We start from the raw sequence: 25,307 nt of genomic DNA, 5'->3' as shown, positions 1-25,307 counted from the left end.
TGAGTGCCTCTACCTGTTTACTGGATCCCTCCTGGCTGGTTTCGACCAGCAGGGAGTTAACACGAGGCTGGCTCCAGAGAATTACGAACGCCTCCTTGCAGGAGGAATCTTTTCCACAACCTCTGAAGGAGGCGGTGGTAAGACCCCTCCTCAAGAAGCCTTCTCTGGATCCAGCTATTCTTAAAAACTATCGTCCAGTCTCCAGCCTCCCTTTTTTAGGGAAGGTTGCCAAGAAGGTGGTGGCCCTCCAACTCCGACGGAACTTGGAAGAAGCAGATTATCTAGATCCTTTTCAGTCTGGTTTCAGGCCTGGTTACTGCACCGAAACCGCTTTGGTCGCACTGACCAATGATCTCTGGCGGGCCAGGGATAGAGGACACTCCTCTATCATAGTGCTCCTTGACCTCTCAGCGGCCTTTGATACCATCGACCATGGTATCCTTCTGCGACGGTTGGAAGAGGTGGGAGTGGGAGGCACCGTTTTACGGTGGTTCTTCTCTTACCTCTCCGACAGTCGGTGTTGGTTGGAGGGCAGAGGTCGACTCCTAGGCCCCTTAATTATGGGGTGCTGCAGGGGTCGGTCTTGTCCCCCCTCCTATTTAATATCTACATGAAGCCACTGGGTGAGATCATTCGCTGGCACGGGATCAAATACCACCAGTATGCGGACGATACACAGTTGTATTTGTCCGCCCCGTGCCAACTCAGCCTAGCGGTGGAAGTGATGTGCCAGTGCCTGGAAGCTGTTAGTGTCTGGATGGGAGTGAACAAACTCGCACTCAATCCTGACAAGACCGAGTGGCTGTGGATGTTGCCTCCTAAGAACAGCCCAGCTAGTCCGTCCCTAAGCCTGGAAGGAGAAAATTTGCTCCCCTCAGAGAGGGTCTGCAACTTGGGGGTCCTCCTGGATCCACAGCTGACGTTGGAACATCACCTGTCAGCTGTGACCAGTGGGGCCTTTGCCCAGGTTCTCCTGGTGCACCAGTTGCGGCCCTATTTGGACCGGGAGGCACTGCAAATAGTCGCTCACGCCCTCGTCACCTCAAGACAGGATTACTGTAATGCGCTCTACATGGGGCTGCCCCTGAAAAGTGTTCGGAGACTACAATTAGTCCAGAATGCAGCCGCACGAGCACTACACCTATCCTCCGCGAGCTGCACTGGCTTCCTATTGGTCTCCGAGCACGATTCAAGGTGCTGATTATCACCTTTAAAGCCCTACATGGCCTAGGACCTGGATATCTACGAGACCGTCTTCTGCCGCACTCCTCCCTAAGACCGATAAGATCACACAGAATGGGCCTTCTCCAGATACCATCAGCTGGACAATGCTGGCTGGCGACGCCTCGGAGTAGGGCCTTCTCTGTTGCCGCTCCGGCCCTATGGAATGAGCTACCCCCAGAGATCCGGACCCTACCCACACTCATGGCCTTCCGAAAAGCTATCAAAACCTGGCTATTCCGGCTATTGACCTCTGGATTGAGACCCAGCCCCGCTTAGATTGGGTGCATGTTGTGTCTTTTTAAATCTGTTGTGTTTTATTTGTTTTTAATCTTTCTTAATATTTTTGTTTCTGTAAGCCACCCGGAGTCCCCCGGGATTGGGCGGCCTATAAATTTAATAAACAGTAACAGTAACCTGGAAATAAGGAGGAATTTTCTGACAGTGAGAACAATCAACCCATGGAACAGAAATTGTGGGAACTTCATCACTGGAAGCTGCTTGGGTGAGGGGGTTGGACTAGATGACCTCCAAAGTCCCTTCCAACCCTGTTAATCTGTAAAAATAAATTCTTTTCTGACCATTTGAGATGTCAGGTCAAGTCGTTCTTACGTATATCTTCTTCTGAATTAAAGTAAAAGTACAAATAACACATCAAACTGTAGCACTGTTTGCTACGGACATTATCATCACTGGAGGTTTTCAAAAAGAGACTGGAGATCCCTTTTTCTGGAATGGTACAGGCAGTCCTCGACTTACAACTGAGCCCCAAATTTCTGTTGTTAAGTGACACATTTAAGTGAACTTTGCCCCATTTTACAACTTTTCTTGCCACAGTTAATTTAGTAACACGGTTAAGTGAATCCGGCTTCCCCATTGATTTTGCTCTTCAGAGGTTCACAAAGGGGATCCGCGTGATCCTGGGATGCTCCAACCGTCATAAACACGAGTCAGTTGCCAAGGGTCTGAATTTTGATCCCATGACCACAGGGAGGCTACAATGGTCAGAAGTATGAAAAAAGCCACATTTCTCAGGGCCCTTGTAACTTTGAATGGTAGTAAATGAATTCCAGGAGATGCTTTTTTCAGGAGGCAACTGGACTTTCTTGTTTTTTCTTTAAAGATGTTTTGATTCTCATCCAAGAAGCTTCTTCAGCTCTGACTGGATGGTGGGGAATGGAAGGATTTATACCCCTTGCAGACAGCTGATAATTTGCATCCTTTTAGAGGATGCACTTGGAGGTTTGTCTGTGTCCTGAGTGGTGCTCCTGGTTCCTGTACTCTGCAATTTTTCCTCTGAAAATCCATTCCTACTCCCACCCATTCAAGGGTGTACATCCCAAATTGCATAGCTAAAAGTCTATAGAGATTCTCCATCATCCAGGACATAGTTGTTCCAAAGGTATATAAGTCTACTGCTATTTTTTCCAGGAGGCAACTGGATTTTCTTTTTTTTTATTTGAAGACATTTCGCTTCTCACACAACAAGCGTCTTCAGCTCTGACAGGAGAATGGAGAATGGAAGGATGCCAGTGACCATCTGTCTGCAAGGAATATAAATCCTTCCATTCCCCACCATCCAGTCAGAGCTGAAGAAGCTTCTGGATGAAAAGCGAAACGTCTTCGAAAGAAAAAAAGAAAAAGAAAGTCCAGCTGCCTCTTGAAAAAGCACCTTTGAGACAACCATGATCTGGATGACTGAGAATCAGGACAATAAACAAACTGTTGTAAGTCTGTTTGTTTAGTGTCTAGAGTCTCCGCTAGTGTATTTAGGGGAGACCCTAAGTCCTCGACTTACGACAGTATTTAGCGTCTCCCCCTTGCACTAGAAGATCCTCCAAGCTCCTTCCAAATATTTCTGCTCTTCTGTCACCAGGCAAGCATTCAGCATCCTATTTTGTCTCTTTCTTAAGGTGACCAGACATCCCACTTTTGGCGGAACAGTCACAATATTTCACAATTTGTCCGGCGTCCTGCGGCGTTTTAAAAAAGTCCCAATTTTATTTCAGATATTTAATCAAGAAACACTCCCCCCCCCCCGTCAATGGTGTCCCTCCTTACCAGTGTTAAAATCTGGTCACCTTACTCTTTCTGCCTCCATTTGCTAGAGCAGAAGTCTCCAGAGTTAGCCACTTTAAGACTTGTGGACTTTTATTAGCAGAATGGTATGAATTAGTAGAATGAAATGAAATACTGTAAACAACGTAATAGTATGTTTTATTTACGATGTGTTTGAGTTATATCAATACTTCTAAAAATGTGTAAAGTATGTTAAATGTTGATCATATAAAAATTGAACTTGAAGATGTACGTTGCTAACAAAAAATAGGTGGAAAATAAATGATTTATTTCCAAAGAGAAGGGAAAAAATGACATTGTTTATATATGTTAAAAATTAGAAATTGGAAAATAGAAAAAAAGTATACGGCTAAAATTGGAAATAATGGAAATATAATGTAGAATGAATTTTATGTTTGTGGAAATGTTAAAGGGGGAATCTGGACAACACTCTGTTCACAAAAGAATTTTTTATTATGTAACAAAAATAAAATAAAAAAAATATTTTAAAAAAAGAGACTTGTGGACTTCAACTCCCAGAATTCCCCAGAAGTCCACAAGCCTTAAAGTGGCAGACCCCTGTACTAGAGCGACAGGCTGCAATCGCCTGGGAACGAAAATGCTCCAGGGTTGTTGTTTTTTTGTTTTTTGTTTTTGCCGACAGCAGGAAAACGTGGACACATAGGGACACTTCCGGTTACCCTTTGGAAGCCGCTCAGATAGGCTAGTTAAAAAGGAACCTCTCTAGCCCCAAAAACTCTTTGGCTACGGATATTCGGTTGGATCTGGAAGCAGCTATTGAGGTATTTAAATAAAAAAATGGTTTGACATGTCTCCATAGCGATAGGAAATATAAAGAAATAGAAACACTATCTACAGTCGGGATCAGAAACTTGCAAGTCCACTCTTATACTCTTCCAAGGGAGGCGACCCTCAGAAAAGAACGCACACGGGACGTGTAGTAAAGCAAACTCACAATAACTTTTTCAATGGAATGTTGCTGTCATGTTACGTCTGGGGGACGATCTCACGGTCGACCACGAGCGGGCGACTCTTCTTTTTCTCGTAGCTCTAGGCGCGCCCCCTGTCGCGTAGGGGGCAGGACTGGGCGGGCGCCCGCGCGGTGACGTCACGCGCAGGGGGCGAACGTGACACGTCAGCGCTGCCGCTGGAGCCGGATGTTGCAAGATGGCGGCGGCGGCGGCTGGGCTAGCTGCTGCTGAGGCGACGGAAGGCGCCGGCGCTGGCGGCCGGGCGTACTGAGGGAAACCCTCCGCCGCAGGTGAACACGGGTAGAAGGAGGGTCGGGGACCCCGGGCCCGGCTGCGTGGGGGGGGGGGGCTTGATGAGGGTAGGAATGGAGCCTCCCGCTTCAGGAGAAGTCTACCTCATTGGGCGTCGTGGATGATTCCTGGCTCCTCCCTGAGCGGGAAAGGTCTTCCCTCTTTTCGGGCAAGGAGGATGATGGGGAGAGGCGGCCACAGGCTCGATCTGCCACGTCCCCCACCCCCCACCCCGGGCGTTAAGACCTCCTCTCCCCCCCTTTGCGGGTCCCTGAAGGTCCTGGCTTCCCTGACACTGGTGGTCCTCGATTTACGACCACCCACGGACGTCCTCGACTTACGATCCCACAAGGCGCCCCCAAATCTGCTAAGTGAAGCGAGACATCAAGTGTTCTGTGAGTTTTTGCCTCGCTTTACGACTTTTCTCATCCCGGTTCTTTAAGTGAAACGCTGAGGTTGTTAAGTCAGTAATCTGGGTCATTAAGCAAATCCCCATGGACTTGGCTTATCAAAAGGTTGCAAAAGTTTTGATTATGTGACCCTGAGACAATTATATGACCGTCATAAACGTGAGTCGGTTGTCAAGCATCTGAATGTAAACTGAGTGGCCAGGGGGATGTGGCGAAAAGTAGTCCTTGGCCCCTTTTTTCCATGCTGTTGTGACTTTGAACTGTTACTAAACTGTTGTAAGTCGAGGACTATTTTGCTTTTAAAAAAAAAAAATCAAACTGACTGTTTGCAAATGAGGGTTTTCTTGGTCCATGAAGCAGAAGCACCCTCCGCATGGATACCCAGCAGCAGCCGCCCCTGGGCTGCAAGAAGAGGAAGGGGGTGTCAAGTTGGCTGCCCCTCCCATGAGTGGACACCCCCCTTGAGGAAGTGGCGTTCTGGGGGCGAGGGGGGGGGGCGGACTGCAGTCCATGGGCATAAATAGTGCTCAGCCTCTGAAACTGATGACATGCGACAGGTGATGTGTCAGGTACTGGAATACAGGTAGTCCTCGACTTACAACAGTTCATTTAGTGACCATTCCAAATTACAACAGCACTGAAAAAAGGGGACTTAGGACCAGTTTCTCACAGTTACGACCTTTGCAGCCTCCCCGTGATCGCATGATCAAAATTCAGATGCTTGGCTGCTGGTGACCGTTGCCAAGTCATGCGGTCCCCAAAGCCCATGGAAAAGCCAGATTCACTGAATGACCGGGTTACTAACTTAACAACTGCAGGGATTCACTTAACGGTGGTGAGAAAGGTGGTAAAATGGGGGAAAACTCACGTAAGAAATGCCTCGCTTAACAATGGAAATGTTGGCCTCCATTGTCAAAAGTTGAGGACTACCTGCAAATGCCCGTGTCCTGCAAAAAAAAAAACCATCATGGCGATGTAACCCCAGGGACAAAGCACATAGCCATCAATGTGGGCCAATTGCCCGAGCGACCCAAATGAAGTCACATGATCAAGAGGAAGGCAGATGTCGCAACTTCAAATCTGGTCCCTCACTTAACAGAAATTTTGGGTTCAATTGTGATCATAAGTCGAGAACTACCTGGATCTGGGTTTTAGCCTTGGCAGCCTGGCCTCCATTAAAAATTTATGTGATTATTTTTCCTGATCCCTTGTCTCCATCCACACGTCATGCAGCTCTGAAAGGAGCAGGAGTGGAACTATCTCTCATCCCGAATGCAGGGTTACATTTGGAAGGCTTACGCAACACTTGTAGTGAAATGCACTTATGCATTCTGAAATATCAGGATGTTCGAGTAGAGCCCGTTTCCCTTGGCCTTCCCTTGTTCAGGTTGATGTTCTCCACAATCAGACGATTAGTTTAGTAATTAGATTTCCTTGATGAATGGAGGTGTGTTATGTTGTGTTCACTTTTGACTTTGAATTGTTGGTCTTGCTAGAGACATAAACCACATTCAGTAGTTGTTGTTCAGACTTGAACAAGCTTGGATGGGTTGCCAGTGTTTTCGGAAACTCACATTCGCTAACATCGGGGTCTCTCATACAGCAGAATCTTTTTCTTTAAAATGATTTCTGTTCTTTTTAATTATAGTTAATTAAATTAACTAAACCTAATATGGGAAGTTCCTTATAAATAGTGTCACAGCCACTTGTCTACCCTCTTGTAAGAGGCTTGTTAGACCTGTTCAAGGCACTGAAGGCAGAATAAGATTTTTTTTAAAAAAAAATTGGAGCATTTATAATCACCAGCAATAAAACCAATAAAACAATTAACAATATTTTCTAATAGAGAGCTTTAATGAAAAAGATTAAGAAGTAAGTAGGGAGTTCCTTTTAAAATAGGTCATCTTTCAGACAGCAGAAAATAACATTTGAAAAGGCGCACTTGGTGGAATGAGCTAGAAATTGGAGTTTCCACAAGTCAAATCTTAGCTGTTGGAATTTGGGGAACATAGCAGTTGCTGTGATGAGTGTGTGTGTGTGTGTGTGGCTGGCTGGCTGGCTCAGTTACCAGGTATTTGAAAACAGCTATCACATTCTATTCAGTTTTCTTCCCTAATGAATATAACCCAGTTTTTAAATTGTTCTTTGAGGAACTTTCTTTATGGCTGAGAACCTTTGTGCTTCTCCTGGCTTGCTTTGAGTATTGCCTTGAGTAGCCAAGATTGCACGGCCAGCACTTCAGATAAGATTTGTTTAATGCTGAATAAAGTGAATGTACGACTACGGTGCCTCTGATTTGGAGACCAGTTTTATTAATGAAATCTAAAAAGTGCACTAGCCTTAGCTGGGTCACTATTAGTGTCTGATCAACTATAAGCCAGGGACTTTCTTGACGCCTTCAGGTTACAATTCCTCCACTGTTGTCTTTAAAGCGAAGACAACTTTAATTCATTTCTCTTTAATTCTCGTCTCTGCCTCATTCCAGTTTAAAACTTCATTTTTTTGCAATTATTTGCAAAATGGGACAAACATTTTCTGTGTCATTTTCACGTCTACGTCTGTCTTTTACTGTTAAGTCATACAGGTAGTGAGGAAAAAGGATAGGGGCTTCTTTTGAATGCTTTTCCTGTTTTTTGAGGAGCCAGTGACAGAATTACACGGCTAAACAGAATTTTGTACTAAGCAAAAAATGTGCTTTTATGTGAGTTCTTGTTACAGTGGTGGGATTCACACACCTCACTGAACCAAAGTATAGCGCATTATGTGTGAATCTGGTGTTCAGTTTTCCAGCCCACAGATGTTCATGTTATCTGTCCAAAATATTGCGGAGATGGCTTGTGATGTAGGCACTACAGAGCACAAGGTGTAACAGGCCTTTTAGAACAAAAAGTCTCAGCAAATATTAACAAAATCTGGGAGTACTTTCTTTTGCTTTGCCGAGGATTTCCAACAACCAACAACCCTCCCCCCCAAAAAAAATGGTTAAAGGACACACACAGAGAAAGGAAGACTAAATTAGTTCAATAGCTCAGATGTGTCCCTTAATTCCAATGAATTGCCCACCAAAATATTTGCTTCCCAGGTCTTGTGATGTAATTAAAAGTTAATTTGAAAGCAAATGACCAACAGTAACAGATGCAAATCCATGTCACGGGTGCAAACGTGTCTCTTGTCTCTGGAGATTTGCCAGGATCCTGACCAAAGGTTTTTGGGTACTCGAAAGGCATTGACCTACTTTTCAAGTCCTGTTTACCCAAATGTACTGGGAAGAAATAAGAGACTGCCCTTTCAATCAGGGCAAGAGATGGGTGTCATTCAAAACCCAGAGAAGGCTTCTGTGAGCATGCTTTTCTTTCTTGCCCTGCCCCATAGCTGAGTCTGATGGAGTTGGGAAGAAAAATCAGGCCTGCAGCCCATTACTAGAAAACGCTGCAGCTGAAGAGAAAGTACTGTTCCCTTAATCTGAAAGTACAGCACAAACAAGCAAAGCCTTTATCAAAGAACATAAATGATAGACCAGTAAGGGAGCAGATAAGCTTATTCAGGTGCCAGAATCCCTTCTGGGTTTAGCATTTATAAGATGAGAAAATCAAAATAGAGGCCTTGCTGTGCCACACGGTCCCAGCTTCATCCATAATCGCGGGTATTGTTTCACGGACTGAGAACAGGCGGGTGTTGTGTGGAGGAAGAAAAAGGCAGCCCTAAAATGCAAGAAGAGACGATGAATTGAGAGATTCCCGCAAGGCAGCCAGTCTAGTTAGCCTAAGCAGATTGTGCTTTATAAAACTTTACATACTTCAGATTTCCCCCTCCCTCGAAGATGATTATTTCATCTCCGTTAATCCACATCCTTTATGGAAAAACAAGTGGACGTACGATAGGTAGTCCTTGACTTCTGATGTCAATCGGGACCAGAATTTCCATCATGAAGGGATGTGGTCGTAAATTACAACCGCATCCCTGAATGACAGCAATCTCTGCAATCCTGGTTGCCATCATGAACTGAATTTCACAGTCATTAGGTGAGGCAGCTTCCTGCCAAAGTTAATGAAGAAGCCGGTAGGAAGTCGCAAGACCCAGACTGGAAGGTAGGTAAGTGGCTGCTGCTGGATGGGGAAAGGTGCAGGAGGGGGCCCCACGAGGCACCATGCTGGCCTGGGAGGATGCATGAGGGTGCTATGAGTGTGGAGAGGGGCGCAAGAGCGTGGGAGGCACAGTGGGGCTGAAGGAGGATGCACATGTAACGAAGTCCCATCCCAGAGGCTTGCAACCTTCCCTGCCTGCTTCCCCACTGACTTTCTGGGGAAGCCGCCAGGAGAACTTGCAAGTGGCCATCACCCAGTAGTGGAGATGCTGGAACAGCCGGAGGTCAATTGTAACACAGCTTGTTCAGTGCTGTCACAATTTCACATGATGGCTGAGCGAGCGGTTATATAGCGAGAACGATGCCAGTTACTAATTCCACTTTTCTGTCTTCTTCCCTCCAGCTTGCGCATAGGAAGGCAAGCCCGCCCCGCTCCATCTACTGCTCCTCTTCAGGTGGCAAGTGACTCGGCTCCACTTTGATCATGCAGCCCCCTCCTCAGACAGCCCCCCCGGGGGTCGGAGGCCCTCCTCCTCTCGCCCCCTCCTGGAACATGCATTGGCGAAATGGCCCCTATGGCAGGCATGCAAACGCCCCCACCTCAGCAGCAGCCGCGGCGACGGGACCTGTGCAACCGGTGACTGACCCCTTTGCCTTCGGCAAACAAGGCCCCCGCAGCTCCCCACTGAGCACCGCACCCCATGGAGACCCAGGCTCCTCTCCATTGGCTTTCCCTCCATCGGCTGCTCCCCTTCATCTCTCCTCTGGGCACCTTCCTCACGCACCTGCTCCATCGTTAACGTCTGCCTCAGCCTCCCACTCAGAAGCTGGGGGCTCATTTTCCATTCCCACGGCCTCCATGTCAGTCTACCCCAAAGGGGTCCCCAACAGCATCGAGATGCATCCAAGCACCGAACACGCCTCACGTCCCCCAGTGGAACCACCTCAGCCCATGAGAATCGGCCCTGAAAATCCCCTTTCCGCTTCTGTCCCGGACAGGCCGCCGGGTGGGTCTGATGTGAGTAGGAATCCAGGCAACCTTGGGGCGGCCCCCCCACCAGTGCCGGCCTTCCCCCTCCTGCAACAGACGGTGCCTCAGTGGATGCCTCCCCAAAGCTCTGCGTATTTGCCTTCCCCGGAGCCCCTGTCCCGGAACGCCTTTGGGAGTGCTGCCCATTCCAGCATCTCCGTTTCCCAGCCGGGCCCTCAGCTGGATCGTCACCCGACTCCCCCTCATCAGCCTGGGTTCCCCAGTGCCCCCCAGGCCCCCTACATGCTCGCTGAGGCACCCAATGTGACTCTGCCCCCCAGTAGCACTTGGCAGAGCCCGGGGGCCCCCGGTGCGTGGGCCGGCCAGCTCCCCCAAGAACACTTTTACTTGCAGCCCCTGGAAGCGACGTATCCCTCGGGCCACCCCACTTCTCAGGAAAGCAGCCCCCCCGGCCAGGCTCAAGGGGGGCCTGAGGGAGGGAGCCGGCTGTGCCCAGACGAGGCCGATGCGGGGACGATTGCCATGTTCTTCAAGGGAGACGAGGCTGAGAACGAGGAAATCCTGTCCTCCGAAGCCAGTAGTCACATGGCCAGACCGGAAGTGGAGGCTTTCCAGCAGACCATGGGCCACACCTATTACCAGCCTTTGCACGGCCCGCAAGGGCTACCAGCTCATTTTGTGCCAGCCCAGGCCAGTGCGGCTCTGGCGGCTGAGGCAACGCCCAATGAAGCAGATGCCCAGCGCTTCCTCAGAACAGCGGCTGCTCAGCAGGCCAGCGAGAAGGCCTCGTCCTTCCCGGGAGAGGACCGAGCCAGCCTCCTCGTCCCACAGGCAGGAAGCTGCTCTGCCAGCGGGCAGTACGAAAACGTGGAGAACCAGGAGTGCGTTCAGAACCAGGAGGTCTTGCCAAGGGAGCTCCTGTCGCAGAACCCTTCCTCCCCAGGGGCGTCGTTGGATTCCAGCCGCTACGCCTCTCTAGCCCCGCTGCTCCCCAAAAACCACGTTGGGAGCCACCTGGAAGGAGGACCCAACCTGGAGGCCCTCAGCGCCTTCCCACGGCCCGTCCGGCCCGACAGCGTCTCTTCCAACTATAGCAACTTGAGCCCCAGGAGCGCAGCGGGCATTGCCCGGCCGCAAGAACCGGGAACATTCATCCAGCAGGAAAGCGGGAAGCCTGAACAAGAGGCCTCCAGTGGCTTTTTTAAGCAGATTGACTCCTCTCCCTTGGGAACAGAGGTGGGGGAGCAGGAGCCCGGCAAGAATTACCATGCCCCCTCCTCCCAGGCGCCGACGCCAAGCCCTCCCAAACCCACGGGAGTCTTTCACACCAGTGTCAACAGCTCCTTTGAGCCCGTCCGGGTCCACAGCCTGGGGGTGAAACCCCCGGAGACCGATCAGGCCAAGGTGGTGGCCGAGCTGAGAGAGGATCGTCCCAACCAAAGGGGCACGCAGAGAAGCTCCGCGATTGCTGTGGCCTCCCCAGGGAACCTGGAACAGCCTCCAGACAACCTGGAGACTCTCTTCCTGCCCCCAGCCCACTCCTTGCCCCTCTCCCTGGTGGCCGGCAGTGGGAGCCCCTGGCAGCTTCCTTCTGCTGGGACAGGGATGGAGAAGAGAGCGAGCAGCAGAGCTCAGGGCCTAGGGAAGAAGTGCGAGAGCCCAGCTACCACCTTGTGGGCACACAACGAGCTGCCCACTTTTGGGGGCAACGTGCTCCTTGCCCCCGCCGCCCCTGCGGTCTACGTCCCGGCCAAGCCCTCCACGCAGGTGGTCCAGCCCCCGGAGGAAGCTTTGTCGAGCAAGCCGGGGGGGTCTCAAGCCGGAAGCCTCCCATCCGAAAATTTGGAAAACCCTCCCAAGCTGGGGGACGAAGAGGCGGCCGGCTCTCAGGGCAGCCTGGGTTACGCCAGCCTCCTTTCCTCCCCACCGACGGAGGCGCTTCAGAACCAGCCGATCTTGCTTGCCCAACCGAGTCAGTTTGGTAGCTTGGCTCCGGCTGCCAGCTCCTCTCTCGCCCTTCAGCTGGGCCAGCCCGAGAAGAACCCCTCAGCCAAGGAGCTGGGCGCCGGTGGGGCTCCTCTGCTGGGGAAGAACTGGAGCTGCAGCTTGTCCGGGGAAAACCCGCCTGGGGGCTTGGTTAACTCAAGCGCTACTTTCTTCCCCTGCCCGCTTAGCGCAGCTGAAACTGCTCCCCCCAAACCCCTGGGTCCATCTCAAGCCCCCCTCAACTTAGCCATGGAAGCCCCCCAGCCCTCTGCTGCAGAAGGGCTGCCTCTGGAAAGCGCTGGCCAGCCGACAACCAGCGTTCCTCTCTCCCACGTCAGTGGCGGGACTCCTGTTGTGGGGCCCAGTGGTAGCCTTCCCGGCTGGTCTCCAAACGCTTCCCTTTGCCAGGAGCTTTCCAGACCTCTGGATCTGGCTGGAGCAAAGCCTCAGGAGCACAGCAGGGCAGGCCTTCTTTTGGGCGGCCAGACGTTTCCTCTGGCCCCTGGCCCCAGCGACCCCCAGGCTCGAGGCCCACAGCAGTTCTATCGGCAGGTAACCAAGGACTCAGGGCCCTCAATGCCCTTCGACCAAGGGGCGCCCTTGGAGCAGGCTCCGGCAGCTCCTCGCCACTCTTCCGTTTCCCCCAACCTCCAGATGCCTCCCGGAAACCCCCGTGCCCAGGCGCCGAGTCCGAAGCCTTGCCCCAGGGGTCCCTTGGAAGGCAGTCCGGCCCCCCCACCGCCCAGCCATCCTCAGCCGGGCACTGACTTCAGGCAGGATCCTCGCCTCCCCCCTGGCATGGGGCCTCCTCCTCCTCCTGGATCCACAGCCCCAAGTGGCCCCCAACCTGCTCGTCCCCCTTCGCGCCACGAGCAGCAGTACCCTCCTTCGCAGACCGCCTACGGCCCGCCCCCCAACTCCTACTACTACTACCGGCACCCGTACGACAGCTACACCTACCCACCGGTGGATCCTAGGGCTGCTCACCTTTACTTCCAGGTAGAGTGAAACGTGCTCTCTTCAGTCACCCTCAGGAGGAAACCTCCTGGGGGGGGGGTGCTGTGGGGGGGGGGTGATCCTGGGTGGGATGGGGGTGAGGCTTTAGAGGTTCAGCATGCGTTCACATTCGGGGGATTTCTTCAGTGGAAACTCTTCCCACCAATGCCCAGTGATTGCAGAGGGCATTTTTTCAGACTAGGGGTTCCTGCTGAAGGCCGGAATGATTGGCCAGAGAGGAGGAGGTTCTGTCTTCCACAGCCTCCCCCAGGGGTGGCAAGTGGTGACAATCCAAGCCCCCCCCCCCAACCTGTCAGAGCTGTCCTACGCTTCAAAGGCAACAAATAGCTGTGAAAAAGCAGAGAAGAAAACCCATAGAAGAGAATGGGTTATAATCAGCTCGTGATTGTTTGATTTTTCCACCCTGAATTTTCAGTTTATTATTATAGTTTATTATATTTATATGCTGCTCTTTACCCCCGAAGGGGACTCATTTTGCTTCTGGATTCTTTTTCTGACGCTTCTAAAACCACCTTCGTCAATTTAGGTGGAAGCACAAATGGTTTTGGGTAAGAGAAAGCTCTCAAAAATTGGTAGAATGCTGGGGTGGGGGTGGGGAGAGATTTCTGGCAAAAGGGCCATCAAAACATTTTATGTTTAAAACCAGTATACAGGTAGACTTACATCAAAGTCCCAACGGCACTGGAAACAAGCCACTGGTCTCCCTCTGTCTCTCTTTGTCCAGCCTACCCCACAAGGCTGTTGTTTTAGGGGAGGAATTGGGGAAGGCCCCTGAATGTGGGATATAAACCGCCCGCCCATCATCCTCATCCTCATGATCCCCAGAGGACTCAGCTCCTTACCAATCCATTTATGTATTTATTTGTTGGCCTTTGGGCAGCTGGGTTTCTGCTCGTGATCCTTTGATTTTTCACCCTGAATTTGCTTTTGGGTTCTTTCTTTTTCTGATGCTTCTGAAATCTCCATCAACGTGGAATCCCATCTGCTGAGAGAGGAGCCTGGCCAAACGTTCGGCTTGCCTCTTGCCTCGCTCCTGAGTTAATGTAATCTTTCTTGTCTCTTGGAGGATGCATATGGCCAGTACAACACTTCCTACAACCAGTATGACCAGTCTGCTGCCTATCGAGACACGGGGAGCTACTGGTACACGGAACCAGAGCGCCCCAGTTCAAGAGCCAGCCACACTTCAGACAGGCCCCAGTCAAGGTAAGGAGATTGCCAGTGCTGACGCCTCGAAGGTATTTTTGCAAAAGAGAGAAGAAGGGAGCACTTAATATAAACGCTTTTGTTGGCCCCACTCTGGAAAGTGCATGTTGTGGCCAGCCAGCAAAGCTGGTGGCAGATTCGAACAGTGAGGAGGTTGGGGAGGAACCTGGGCCAGTCCTGGAGTCTGGGGAAGGCTCTGAGGAGGGCTCTGTGTCGGAGGCAGAGAGGGGGCCAGGGCCGTGTGACAGTTATCGGCTGCCTTCGGAGTCAGACATCAGTGGGGCAGACGAACAGCTGGAGCCTGTTCCCAGTGTGCGCATGCGCAGAGCTGCCAGGAGAAGGGAACAGCTAAGGAGCAAGGTCGACTCAGGAATAAGGCCACAGGTGAACAGTGAATGGCCCCTCCCGTAGGGAAGAAAGAGGAGCGAAAGGGGAGGGGAGTTTGCAGGAGACAATTAGTTCATTTAATTAGTGTGAAGGTTTGTTCGTGACTCTCAGAGACTCCTTGCCAAGTATTTTCTTGTACAGCTGTTGCGTTTGGAAGATATCGGCCTGGCAGTTCTCCAAGCCTGATAAGGTCTGTGCTTGTAAATTCACCCTTGAAAGACTGTTTGCCAGGACTTTGCTGGAGGTGAATGGGAGGAATTCACATGAGCTTCATAAAAAGGGGTTTTGTCGGGACAAGGAGCCTGCTTCGTGATTTGGTGAAGCCTAGGTCAGAACAGTGTATTCCTTTTCCAAGGACCGGTCAGTTAATCCCAGACATTCCTGAAAAGTCCTTGAAAAAGACCAGTGACGTGCGGTGAGGTTCATGGCTGGTGAGGCAAAAAGAAAGAAAGAGGCTTTTGGCCGCTCCCGGCGGTATGTCCGACACACACACACACACACACACACACACACACACACACACGAATCCCAGACAGACAAACAAGCAGCTTCCCCACCGTGGGCTTTGTTCTTAACCGACAGTGGGCAAAGGGAATAAAGAGAGGCGCCGCCGAGGCTGCCTTTTGCGGGGAGAGCAGGAGCTTCGCCAACCGCGGAAAGGTGCCCCTGGGCTGGGAAATAAAGTGCCAGCCCGCGCACCAGCAGAGGCAGGTAAAACACACACACACACAACTTACTTACAATAATACAAATTACAATTACTTAAAAATTACAATAATTTTGAATCCCTCCCTCCGACCCACATACCTTTTCCAGCTGTTTCACAGAGGATTTCAACTCTGCTCTTGTCTGCCATGATGAAAATGTAAAAAATGTAAAAAGAAAAAGGCCAGGTCAGGCTGGGTTAGCTGTTGCCAGAGTCCCCAATGGATGACTCTGCTTAACTGTTTAAAAAAAGCCTCTAAAAAAAGTGCCCTCTGCAGGAGGAGGCGAGAGAACCATGTGCCTCCTTTACATAAGGAATTTTTCGTCTTTTAACCCTTGCTTAACTCTGCTCAAGTGATCGTAAAGATAGACTAAAGGAGGCACATGGTTCTCTCACCTCCTCCTGCAGAGGGCGCTTTTTTAGAGGCTTTTTTAAACAGGTAAGCACTAAGCAGAGTCATCCACTGTGATTCTGGCAGCAACTACCTCAGCCTTTTTCCTTTTATTTTTCTTTTCTTTTCATGATGACAGTGATGAGGCCCTGCTTCCCCTGACTGCATGTCACTGAAAAAGACATATATTTTCGGAAAGGTGTCTCAAGAAAAGCATTTTTACTGGCCTTTGATGTTTTCTTATGGGTCACATTGGTACCTGGCCCTCTCTCTATCACAGACATTTGATCGATCGCCTGGTAGCTCTGCTTAAATTTCCTCTATGCTTACACATCGTGCAGCATTTACAGTCCTCGCCTTCACTGGTGGGATTCCTTGCAAAATCTAATACTTTCAAAGACGAGGAGAAAAGGCTGGCTGCTGAAATAGGCTGCCCTTTCTCCTTGGTGCTGGAATTTTGCTCACCTGCAGACCTCGACTTACTACTATTATTAAGTCTAGAAAAAATAAAGTAAATCATGGTTACCTGACCATGGGATGCCTCAAATAGCAGTAAATGCAGCCTGGTTGCCAGGCGCCCAAAAACACGTGAGCATGGTGGGGTGGGTGACCGTCGGTAACTTTGGAACCAGGTTGTACATATCTTTTGGGGTGACCCGTTGTGACTTCAAATGGTCACAAGGCAACTGGTTACAAGTCAAGGACTTTACCAGTACAGGGTACCTAAAAATCAGCCTTGTAAAAGCATGAGATACAGAAATGTATGATTTATATTTGACTAGCCGATAGCCCGGCATTGTCTGGGTATTTATTGATAGGGGGGAAATGTCCAGACCAAACATAATTTCTAATGTTGGATTTTCCCCCTTACCAGAGGGAGCCCCCTTGTGGAGTACTGTGAAGCCGTTACCATGGCAACTCCACTGCACTGTACAGTAGAAGCCATTTTAAGGCAGTACAGTAGAAGCCATTTTAAGGCACAACAGGCTGGATCTTAAAAGGACACACATCCCGAGGAGTGTTAGGGGTGACTTACCCCCACGGTATTTGTCTCAAGACAGTAAGTCACCTGTGTCCCAAGTTTGGTTGAAATTGCTCGAGGTGTATATATATTCATTGCCTTGGTATCCTTTGCATCTATGGAGATTCTCTGTCGCCCAAGGTCATGGTTGCCTCAAGGGCAACTAGGGCCTCCCTTTCCAGAACTGATCCCTGTCCACCTTCAGATGTGCTTCATCACTGGGGTTTTTTAAGAAGAGACTGGGCAGTCACTTGTCTGAAATGGTAGATGGTCTCCTGCTTGAACAAGGAGCTGGACTAGAAGACCTCCAAGGTCCTTTCCAGATTTATTCTGATTCACTTCCAATTTTGCTCCTGAGGAAGAACCGCAAAAGATAGACAGGACTCACAGAAACATCTTGATTTCTGGGAAGAAAAAAACAACAGATTTAGTGTGTGTGTATATGTGAGAGAGAGAGAGAACGGAATCTGACATTTCTCAAGAAACAATTGGCTGATGTACCAACTGTGCCTTTTTTAAGAGGCAACTGGACTTCACACCTTTCACTTCTCATCCAAGAAGCTTCTTTAGCTCTGATAGGATAGTGGATTCTTCCATTCCCCACCACCATCCAGTCAGAGCTGAAGAAGCTTCTTGGATGAGAAGTGAAAGGTCTTCAAAGAAAAACCAGAAAGTCCAGTTGCCTCTTTGGGGAAAAAAAGCACCTTTGGGACAACCAAGAGCTCTCTGGGTGACTGAGAATCTCCATAGACAAACTAGCTGATGTGTTTCAGCTGTAAGAAATCCCAGTGAGCTTCACACCTGTTTGTGTTGGTAGCCTAAGTTGGGGCTTACGAATTTCAATCATTTCTCTTCTCTCCCCCCCAGACAAGATTATCCCAATGACTATTACAAACCCAAAAGTGGATGGAATGGCTACTATGGAGACTATTACTCAAACCCGTATGATAACGGAGGTGAGGATGTGGTCCTACAGCAAAATATGCCTTTCAGTGTACAGACTCCCCTAGCAGAAGGCTGATATTTTCTCTTTCATCTCTGTAAAGGCCATTTAAAGACATTAAAAGTTTGAGGAAGCTACAGGTAGTCCTTGAGTTACAACCACAATTGGGACTGCATTTCCGGTCTTAAATTGTTATCATCTTCAGGCTCTGATTTGATGACATTTTTTGCATTATTTTTTTTTGAAAACTCTACAGTTGTGTGGGTCCATTCTTCCAAATGGTTGGGTTTTTTGGTGAAACCAGCAAAAAAAAAAAAATTAATTGCAAATTGCATGTGACTATGCGACATCGCAACGGGCCCTTAAAACAAGCCCATTCCCAAGCTACCAAATGTGGTCACGTGACTGCAGTGAGAGTCTTAAAGTTCCCAAGTTTGGAGACCCCTGCTTCAGTAGCTCTGGGAGTTGTGAGATTCAGAAAGCATAGAATCAATTTGGCCTGCTTGTTCAGCATTGTGAGTATTCTTGTAAAAATGAAATAACTAAATGAAATGCTCTTTTAAAACTCTTGTATTGTAATTTTTGAGCATTTATTTGGGAGGAAATTCTGCTCAAATTTTGAGTCCTTTATTTGTCAAAGGTGGAAGATAGTGTAAGCACCCTAATAAATTTGTCTACTGGAATTTATTTTCAGGGACACATATCATCTCCTTTTAAAGACCCCCATAATCCCTTGTGGGATGGAGCCTGGGCAACTGAATGGAGCTGGGTGTTTACTGGCTGGATGCCCTTCCTGTTGCCAGTGCGGAGTTTTTTCCCCAGCAGATATATTCTCAGTGTGCCCAGAGAGAGAAATATCTGCTTCTACCTAGGATCAAACTCTCAGCCTCCTGATTGTGAGGCGAGAGCGCCCCCTCTAGGCCACTGCCCCACTCATTTTCAAGGACACATTTCTGGGTAAAAACCAGTTCATCTGAAATGTGCAGTTTTTCAGCTCAAGAAAGGGAGACTAACTCTAGGAGTACAGGATCCCTCTGTTAGCCTTCAGTTAATACTCTCTGTCGAGTCGAAATCAGTGGTGAAATTCCAAAAGTTTTACTACAGGTTCTGCGGGTGTGGCTCGGTGGGCATGGCAGGGGATCCCCATTCCCTCCCCACTCTGGGGCCAGCCAGAGGTGGTATTTGCCGGTTCTCCGAACTACTTAAAATTTCCACTACTGGTTCTCCAGAGCCAGTCAGAACCTGCTGGCCCAAATAATCCCTTGGACCTTTCTAACATGCACAAGCTGGATTGAGACCTCCTTCCAAAATTACAAGGTTAGGGTTAGGGTTTACTTAGATCATTGGGTGAATTATGTTGTTTATAAGTCTTTTGAGGCCAAGGGGCCCATTTGGAATTTGAAAACACGCAAGGCCTAAATTTAAAGTTGACAAGTGGTACGTTGCTTGGCAGAATATCAGCTTCCTGGCGTTTTAATTCAACACAGGTTTTAATTATTTGGGGGGGAGGAAAGAACCTAAGTGCCATGTTGGATTCTTCCTGTCTGTAGCTGAATGCTGCATGAAACACCAGCCCTGCATGATTTACTCAACGGACTGTAGTGAAACCAAAGGCAACGGCTCCACTGGACCGGTGGACGGCTGGCCAAGGCAGCCTGTTAGCGGATGTTCCTAGGGATCTGATTGGGTGTAAGAGTGCAGAGCCTCTGCGATGACGGATTGTCCCTCTCTTCTCTTTTAAGAGCGTTACCCTCCCAATTACGATGCCAGGTTCCGAGACCCTCGGCTCTATGATCAGAGGTATTGGTACAACAACACGGATCAGAACCTTTACCCAAAGAGAGAAGCCTATCAGCAGGGAAACAGGTTGGTGAACCTTCCAATACCTCTGGGCTCCCAATGGATTTGGGAATGATGGACCTTTTGGGGGCATGAAAGGCAATTGGGATAGCAAGAGCAGCAGAGACATTCCCCGCAACAAGCTGATCCTACAGCAGAAAACTCTGTTTCCCCGAAAATACAGCCTGTCCCAAAAACAAGCACTAGCCCAGTTTTCAAGCCTGCAGCTAATATAAGCCCTACTCAAACAATAACCCTCCTTAAGCCCTGCCCACCACCTGGTTATACGGGGTGAGGCACATGCCTAAAAACCAAGCGAGGGTGGGGAGGTGGGGCCTTTACCTTATGACTGCCGCCCCTGTCACGTCACTGCCCAACTTCTTCTGCAGCTGCTTGGGGCCGCTTGCTGCTGGACGCCACCTGGCACATCACACTAGGGCTGCTACTTGCGGCAGGACCAGCGGTGGCACCGGTGTGAAGAGCCATGCACCGTCTGGCCATGCACGGCTGTAGAAGAAGTCGGGCAGCAGCCTGACAGGTATCAAGGCCCGAGAGGCCCGAGTGCGGTGATCCTAAGGTAAGCAGGTAAGACCTCCCCTGAAAATAAGGCCTGGTGCTTATTTGGGGGCCCAAAGAAGACACACAGGTAATTAGAATCCACTCTCTTCCTGGATTGAGAGCAGGATTGGAAGTCTTCCAGCCGCCCTGTGGAATTCATGTGATTGCAGAAACCAAAAGAGATTAATGCACTTCAGAAATGTCAAGTCGAATAGCCTCCAGTTTACAGGGAGGATGGCAGCCGTTTATTAATGTTGTAAATTCCCCTTATTTTTTTCTTTCCTTCCTGCCTTTTAGCTTTTTGTTTTAAAAGAAATCTGGAGCTTTGATTTTGAGGGGTGGTGATTTTGAATAGTCAGAGCTTCGTCGTCGCCTACCGGATTGAGTGGATCTGGCTTTCCATGGTGGCAGTTATAGTCCATATTCATCATAAAATGTGGCTCCTCTTCCCTGCCCTTCGTGAGGGTGGGGCCTGCACGCCTTCTGTCCCACACTGAGCGTCATTTGAGAAGGATGGCTTCTGTCCTTCGTGTGGCGCATTTCGCCGTGAGGCTGTTTTCACTGGACTTGAAGCATCTCCGTTTAGGCATCCGTAAAAAACCTCTGGGGCTATTTGAGCAAAAGTACAGAGTTTCACAGTTCTGCAGGAAACGTGGATGCATCACTGATGCAGATTTGAAAATTTAACTATTCCGTATCCTGAATGCTGTAATTTTGATGAGAGAAGCATCTCAGCTAAAGAACGGGGGAAGGCAGACCTGAAAAGCCTGGTTTCCTTTTAGTGCTCATGGGTGTGAGCCTTGAAAGAAAGGGAATGGTTAAACGTCTCAACAACAATCCTTCCCTCCTTGCTGGTGGCTTCCTAAAAGTATGAATCCATAATTACCTGCTGGTGGTGAGAAAAGGGGCGGCCCAGAATACACACTCCAGGCACACGCCTTGTGTTCTTTGGAGCTCTTGTGCAAACACAATCACTCTCTGTCCCAGGTCCCTGCTTGAAACCGTGTTCCTCCTTTAGTTCTTGAAGTGTGACTTTGTCCTGAGGCCATGGGCTCTGCTTCACTCAGGCAACATAAAATTTAGCCTCAAGACTCTTTTAATTGCTGGGCTGCTTTATGGGGAAAGCAGCGAGAAATATCTGCTCTCTGTCTGGAATCGAACTCACAGTCTCCTGATTGTGAGGCGAGAGCGCCACCTCTAGGCCACTGCACCACTCTGATGACTTCCCTTTCTATCCCCTCGTCTAAATCGCATACATAGACCTTGACGTGTCCTGGGCCTAAGACAGTGTTCCTTCTCTCCCCCACTCCCCCCCCCCAAAGTAATGAGCGGTATGAAGACAATTGGCGATACGACCCTCGTTTTGTGAGCAGCTTCGATGAAGACTTAGAGCCGCGCAGGGAACCGTATGCGGATGACAGTGACTGGCGCAGCGTCCACAGCGAGCATTCGGGACACAGCCTGCACAGCTCCCACAGCCTCCGCAGCCACCAAAGCAGCTTCAGCTCCCGTTCTCAGCAGGTAAGGAGGCCTTGCAACCTTCTCGGCCACTTCAAGATGGGTGGACTTCAACTCCCAGAATTCCCCAGGCAGCAAGACCAAATATGATGTGGCCTCCCTTCCTGTGGTGTCGGATGTGCCTAGCTGGGGCACTCCCCCCGCCCTTTTTAGGTTCATGCTTCTGTTGGGGTCGAATGTCCCCATTGCTTATCACAGTCAGAAGGGCTTCTTTAAGCGGCTTCACCTGAGCTTCCTTTTGTGGCTCAGAGGAAATGAAAGTATGTTTCATTACAACGTCTCTGCCGGAGAAATAGCTTTGTACGCTAGTATGCGGGGGTTTCAGTTCGTGAGAAATGGGGCCTCCCAGTTTATCTGTGACAGGAGTGTCAAACTAAAGGCACAGGGGCGAGATCTGGCCCATGGGTTGTTTAGATCTGGCCTGTGGGGCTATCCTGGAAACCGCAAGGGAGCAACCCACAGTGCCTCTACCAGAAAAAATGTCCTCCCAGCTCCATTGTTGCTGGCAGAGGGTTGCAGGAGGCCGTCACAGCGGAAAACAAGAACCCGGGAGCCCATTTTTGTTGGCAGAGCACTCAGGCCACCACAGGTACCCCCTACAGAAGTGGCATCGAGCTGCCCATGCCCACCCAGTCGGTCCCCTGAAGTCAAACATGAACCCTGATGCGACCCTCCATGAAATTGAGCATGACACCCCTGAGCCTTCCTTGGTTTAAGATAAATGCCTTCGAAATAGCAGTGGAAGTCAGCAGTTGTTTGCAAATCAACAGAGCATCTGTGTTGCCGTTTGCCTGCCACTCGGGTTTGATTGTCAAATACCATTCAGACAGTTACATCAGGGGTCCCCACCCCCTGGTCCTTGGCCCGGTATCAGTCCGGGACCTGTTGGGGACCTGGGCACTCATCATACAAGTGATGGAAGAGGGCACGGAGCTCCATTTGCACAAGTGATGGGTGTACATGTGAAACCATTCCCCCCGCCCCCCAGCCGCCACTGCTGCCCATCCATGGAGCTGGACTTGTTGGGGACGGCTGATTCACATGACAGATAAATGACAAGGAGGAAGGACTTCCTCCTGCATTCCCTCGGGAGACAGTTCGTTTTCTGGCCTTGAGGTTCAACACAGCATCCAGACCGAGGATAGCAATAGCAGTGGTCCTTAGACTTATATACCGCTTTACAGTGCTTTACAGCCCTCTCGTAGTGGTTTACAGAGTCAGCTTCTTGTCCCCAACAATCCGGGTCCTCATTTAACCGACCTTGGAAGGACAGAAGGATGAGTCAGCTTTGAGCCAGTGGGAATCGAACTCCTGGCAGTCAGCAGAGTTACCCTGCAATACTGCATTCTCACCACTGTGTCACCACAGCTGATGATTGATAGGTGGGTGGGTGGGTGGTAGGGAGGGAGGGAGGGAGGGAAGGAAGGAAGGAAAGAAAGAAAGAGAAAGAAAGAAAGAAAGAAAGAAAGAAAGAAAGAAAGAAAGAAAGAAAGCCCTTGAGCCTGGAGAAATTTGAACTGCCAAATTGCAGGCAGTCGGCAGGCAGCAGAAGGAGCCTGCAGTACTGCACTCTGACCACTGTGCCACCAAGGCTCAACCTGTGATGCTCCTGTTCCTTTGACTCTTACATGCCCTTCTGCTTCTCCTCCAGAGCCAGCGGTATCGAAGCAACCACGATTTGACTGTCAATGCCTACGATGGAGACCCTCAGCTAACCTCACTCCCTGCGGACTATTCCTCCGAGGGATACTACATCGACCAGCCTCCTTTGAACAGTTACAATCCCGTAGCCCAGATGCCTTGGCCAGGTGTAGAGCAAGGTATTTGTTTAAAAAAAAATACTGTAGTAGTGCTGGTGAGGGCTAGTTATTTCGCCTGACTTGTAGTTTATCTCCCAAAAGTTACGGTATTTTTCGGAGTATAAGATGCACCTTTTTCCCCCCCAAAAGAGGGTGAAAATCTGGGTGCATCTTATACATTGAATACAGCATTTGGGAGGCTTGCAAAGTACTCCTGGGGGCTGGTGAGGGCAAAAACAAGCAGAAAATGGGCCATTTTTGCCCCCCCCCCCCAGCACTCTGCAAGCCTCCCAAAGCTCTGCATGCCCCCCTCTTTTTTTTTTTTTTTTTTTGCAAAAAATGAGGCCTGCAGAGAGTTTGGGAGGCCTGCAGAGTGCAAAAGCTTTTTTTTATTTACCTCTTCAAAATCATGGTGCGTCTTATACCCTGGTGCGTCTTATAGTCTGAAAAATACGGTATGTACTCTTCCTGGTGTAGGGGTGGTTTAGAGTAAGAATTGGGCGCATTTTTAAATCTGTACTAAAGAAAGTCCAAAACCATTATTATTTTTCCTTTTTCCTAATTTCCTCCTTCTTTTTTGTGCTTTAACTTATTTTGGGTTGGATTCTTTCCATTTTTTCTCTATTTTTTTCTTTCCTGCTTACTCCCCCCCCCCGCCCCCCACTATTTTTGAGATTTAATAAAACCATATTTTTTTAAAAAAAAGAACAAGGGAAGTCATTCTTCATTCATCAGCTTCCCAGGAATGAAAGGGAAACTCATCAACACCGGCAGGCCTGGGGTTGATGAGTTCCCCTCCCCTCTCGACTGGTATGGCTGTGTGATTTTCGTGTATTTTAATTATGTGTACTGTGTTTATGTTCCCTCTCCCCCATGAGTTGTTCGCCGCCCTGAGTCTCTCCTGGAGAAGGGTGGCATACAAATAAACCAAATACAAATTATAGGGGGAGATTGGATGAAATCTGGATATGGAGGTAATTCCTTTCAGCCACTTCCCATCCACCCAGGATTTCAGACCCTGGTTGCGTTCGCTTCTGACTTGGCAACTGCAAGACTTCAACTCTCGGAATTCCCCAGCCGGCATGGTGGAAGTCTGCATGGCTCAGTGGCTAAGACACTGAGCTTGTCGATCAGAAAGGTCCACAGTTCGGCGGTCCAAATCCCTAGTACAGGTCTCCTGCGTGAGTAGGGGGTTGGACTAGATGACTTCCAAGGTCCCTTCCATCTCTGTTACTGTTACTAATCTGCTAACCTTTGAATGCTGCAGAGATTGAGAAGTGCAGCTCTGGGGGTTATATGAATTTTCATTCTCTTTTGAATGGCGCTCTGCAGAATTGTAATGAAGCGGTTCTATCTTAGCTTCTCCGGCAAGGAGTGAAAGCAAAACTGGCACATATGCTGGGAATCCATGCTAGGCTGGCGGGGAAGGATGCGTCAGTAGCCCAGTTTGCCCTCTTCCAGGTCCCGACTTTAGGGTGGTTAGCACTGGGCCAGCCAAAACTGCAGGGTGATTTTTCTGTCTTAGGTTTAAAATGTAGTCTAGTCTAGTGCAGTGCAGTGCAGTTCGGTATAATAATATAGCCTCTATTGTCACTGTACATCCTGTATACAATGGAATTGGTTTTAGCCTCACTGGTGCAATCAATGACAAAAAATACAAACCACACAAATAGTATAAAGAATAATCCCTATGCAAGTAATTAGGGGAGGGGGAGAAAAAGAAAGAACAAGAAAACTAGTCCTGTGTTTTCGCGTGTGCGTGGAGTGATTGTGGTTGTGTTTAAGAGTCCAACAGCCCAAGGATAGAAAGTTTTTTTCAACTGCTTTGTTCGGCTGGCTCTGCTTCAATATCTTCTGCCTGATGGTAGATAGAAGTGCGAAGCCGTCCC

General features: G+C 49.4%; 1 protein-coding gene across 4 annotated transcripts in view; it reads left to right on the top strand.

The window, feature by feature from the left end:
- The first annotated feature begins 4,442 nt into the window (after positions 1 to 4,442).
- Positions 4,443 to 25,307, top strand: part of SEC16A (SEC16 homolog A, endoplasmic reticulum export factor) — a 55,063-nt gene continuing 34,198 nt past the window's right edge. For 3 of the 4 annotated variants that reach the window (XM_087704504.1, XM_087704505.1, XM_087704503.1), the window contains exons 1-7: positions 4,443 to 4,561; positions 9,460 to 13,032; positions 14,117 to 14,256; positions 17,629 to 17,717; positions 19,447 to 19,570; positions 21,424 to 21,622; positions 23,271 to 23,439. In XM_087704504.1, the coding sequence (XP_087560630.1) occupies positions 9,541 to 13,032; positions 14,117 to 14,256; positions 17,629 to 17,717; positions 19,447 to 19,570; positions 21,424 to 21,622; positions 23,271 to 23,439 (4,213 nt within the window). In that variant the 5' untranslated portion in view covers positions 4,443 to 4,561; positions 9,460 to 9,540. The remainder of the gene's footprint in view (positions 4,562 to 9,459; positions 13,033 to 14,116; positions 14,257 to 17,628; positions 17,718 to 19,446; positions 19,571 to 21,423; positions 21,623 to 23,270; positions 23,440 to 25,307) is intronic. The other variant, XM_087704506.1, reaches the window with a different exon arrangement.

This window comes from Thamnophis sirtalis, unplaced genomic scaffold (genome assembly GCF_051295495.1).
Source record: "Thamnophis sirtalis isolate CommonGarterSnake01/CBP01778 unplaced genomic scaffold, rThaSir2_p1.2 scaffold_2, whole genome shotgun sequence".
NCBI classification, from domain to species: Eukaryota; Metazoa; Chordata; class Lepidosauria; order Squamata; family Natricidae; genus Thamnophis; species Thamnophis sirtalis.
This window is presented reverse-complemented; position numbering and strand designations above follow the sequence as displayed.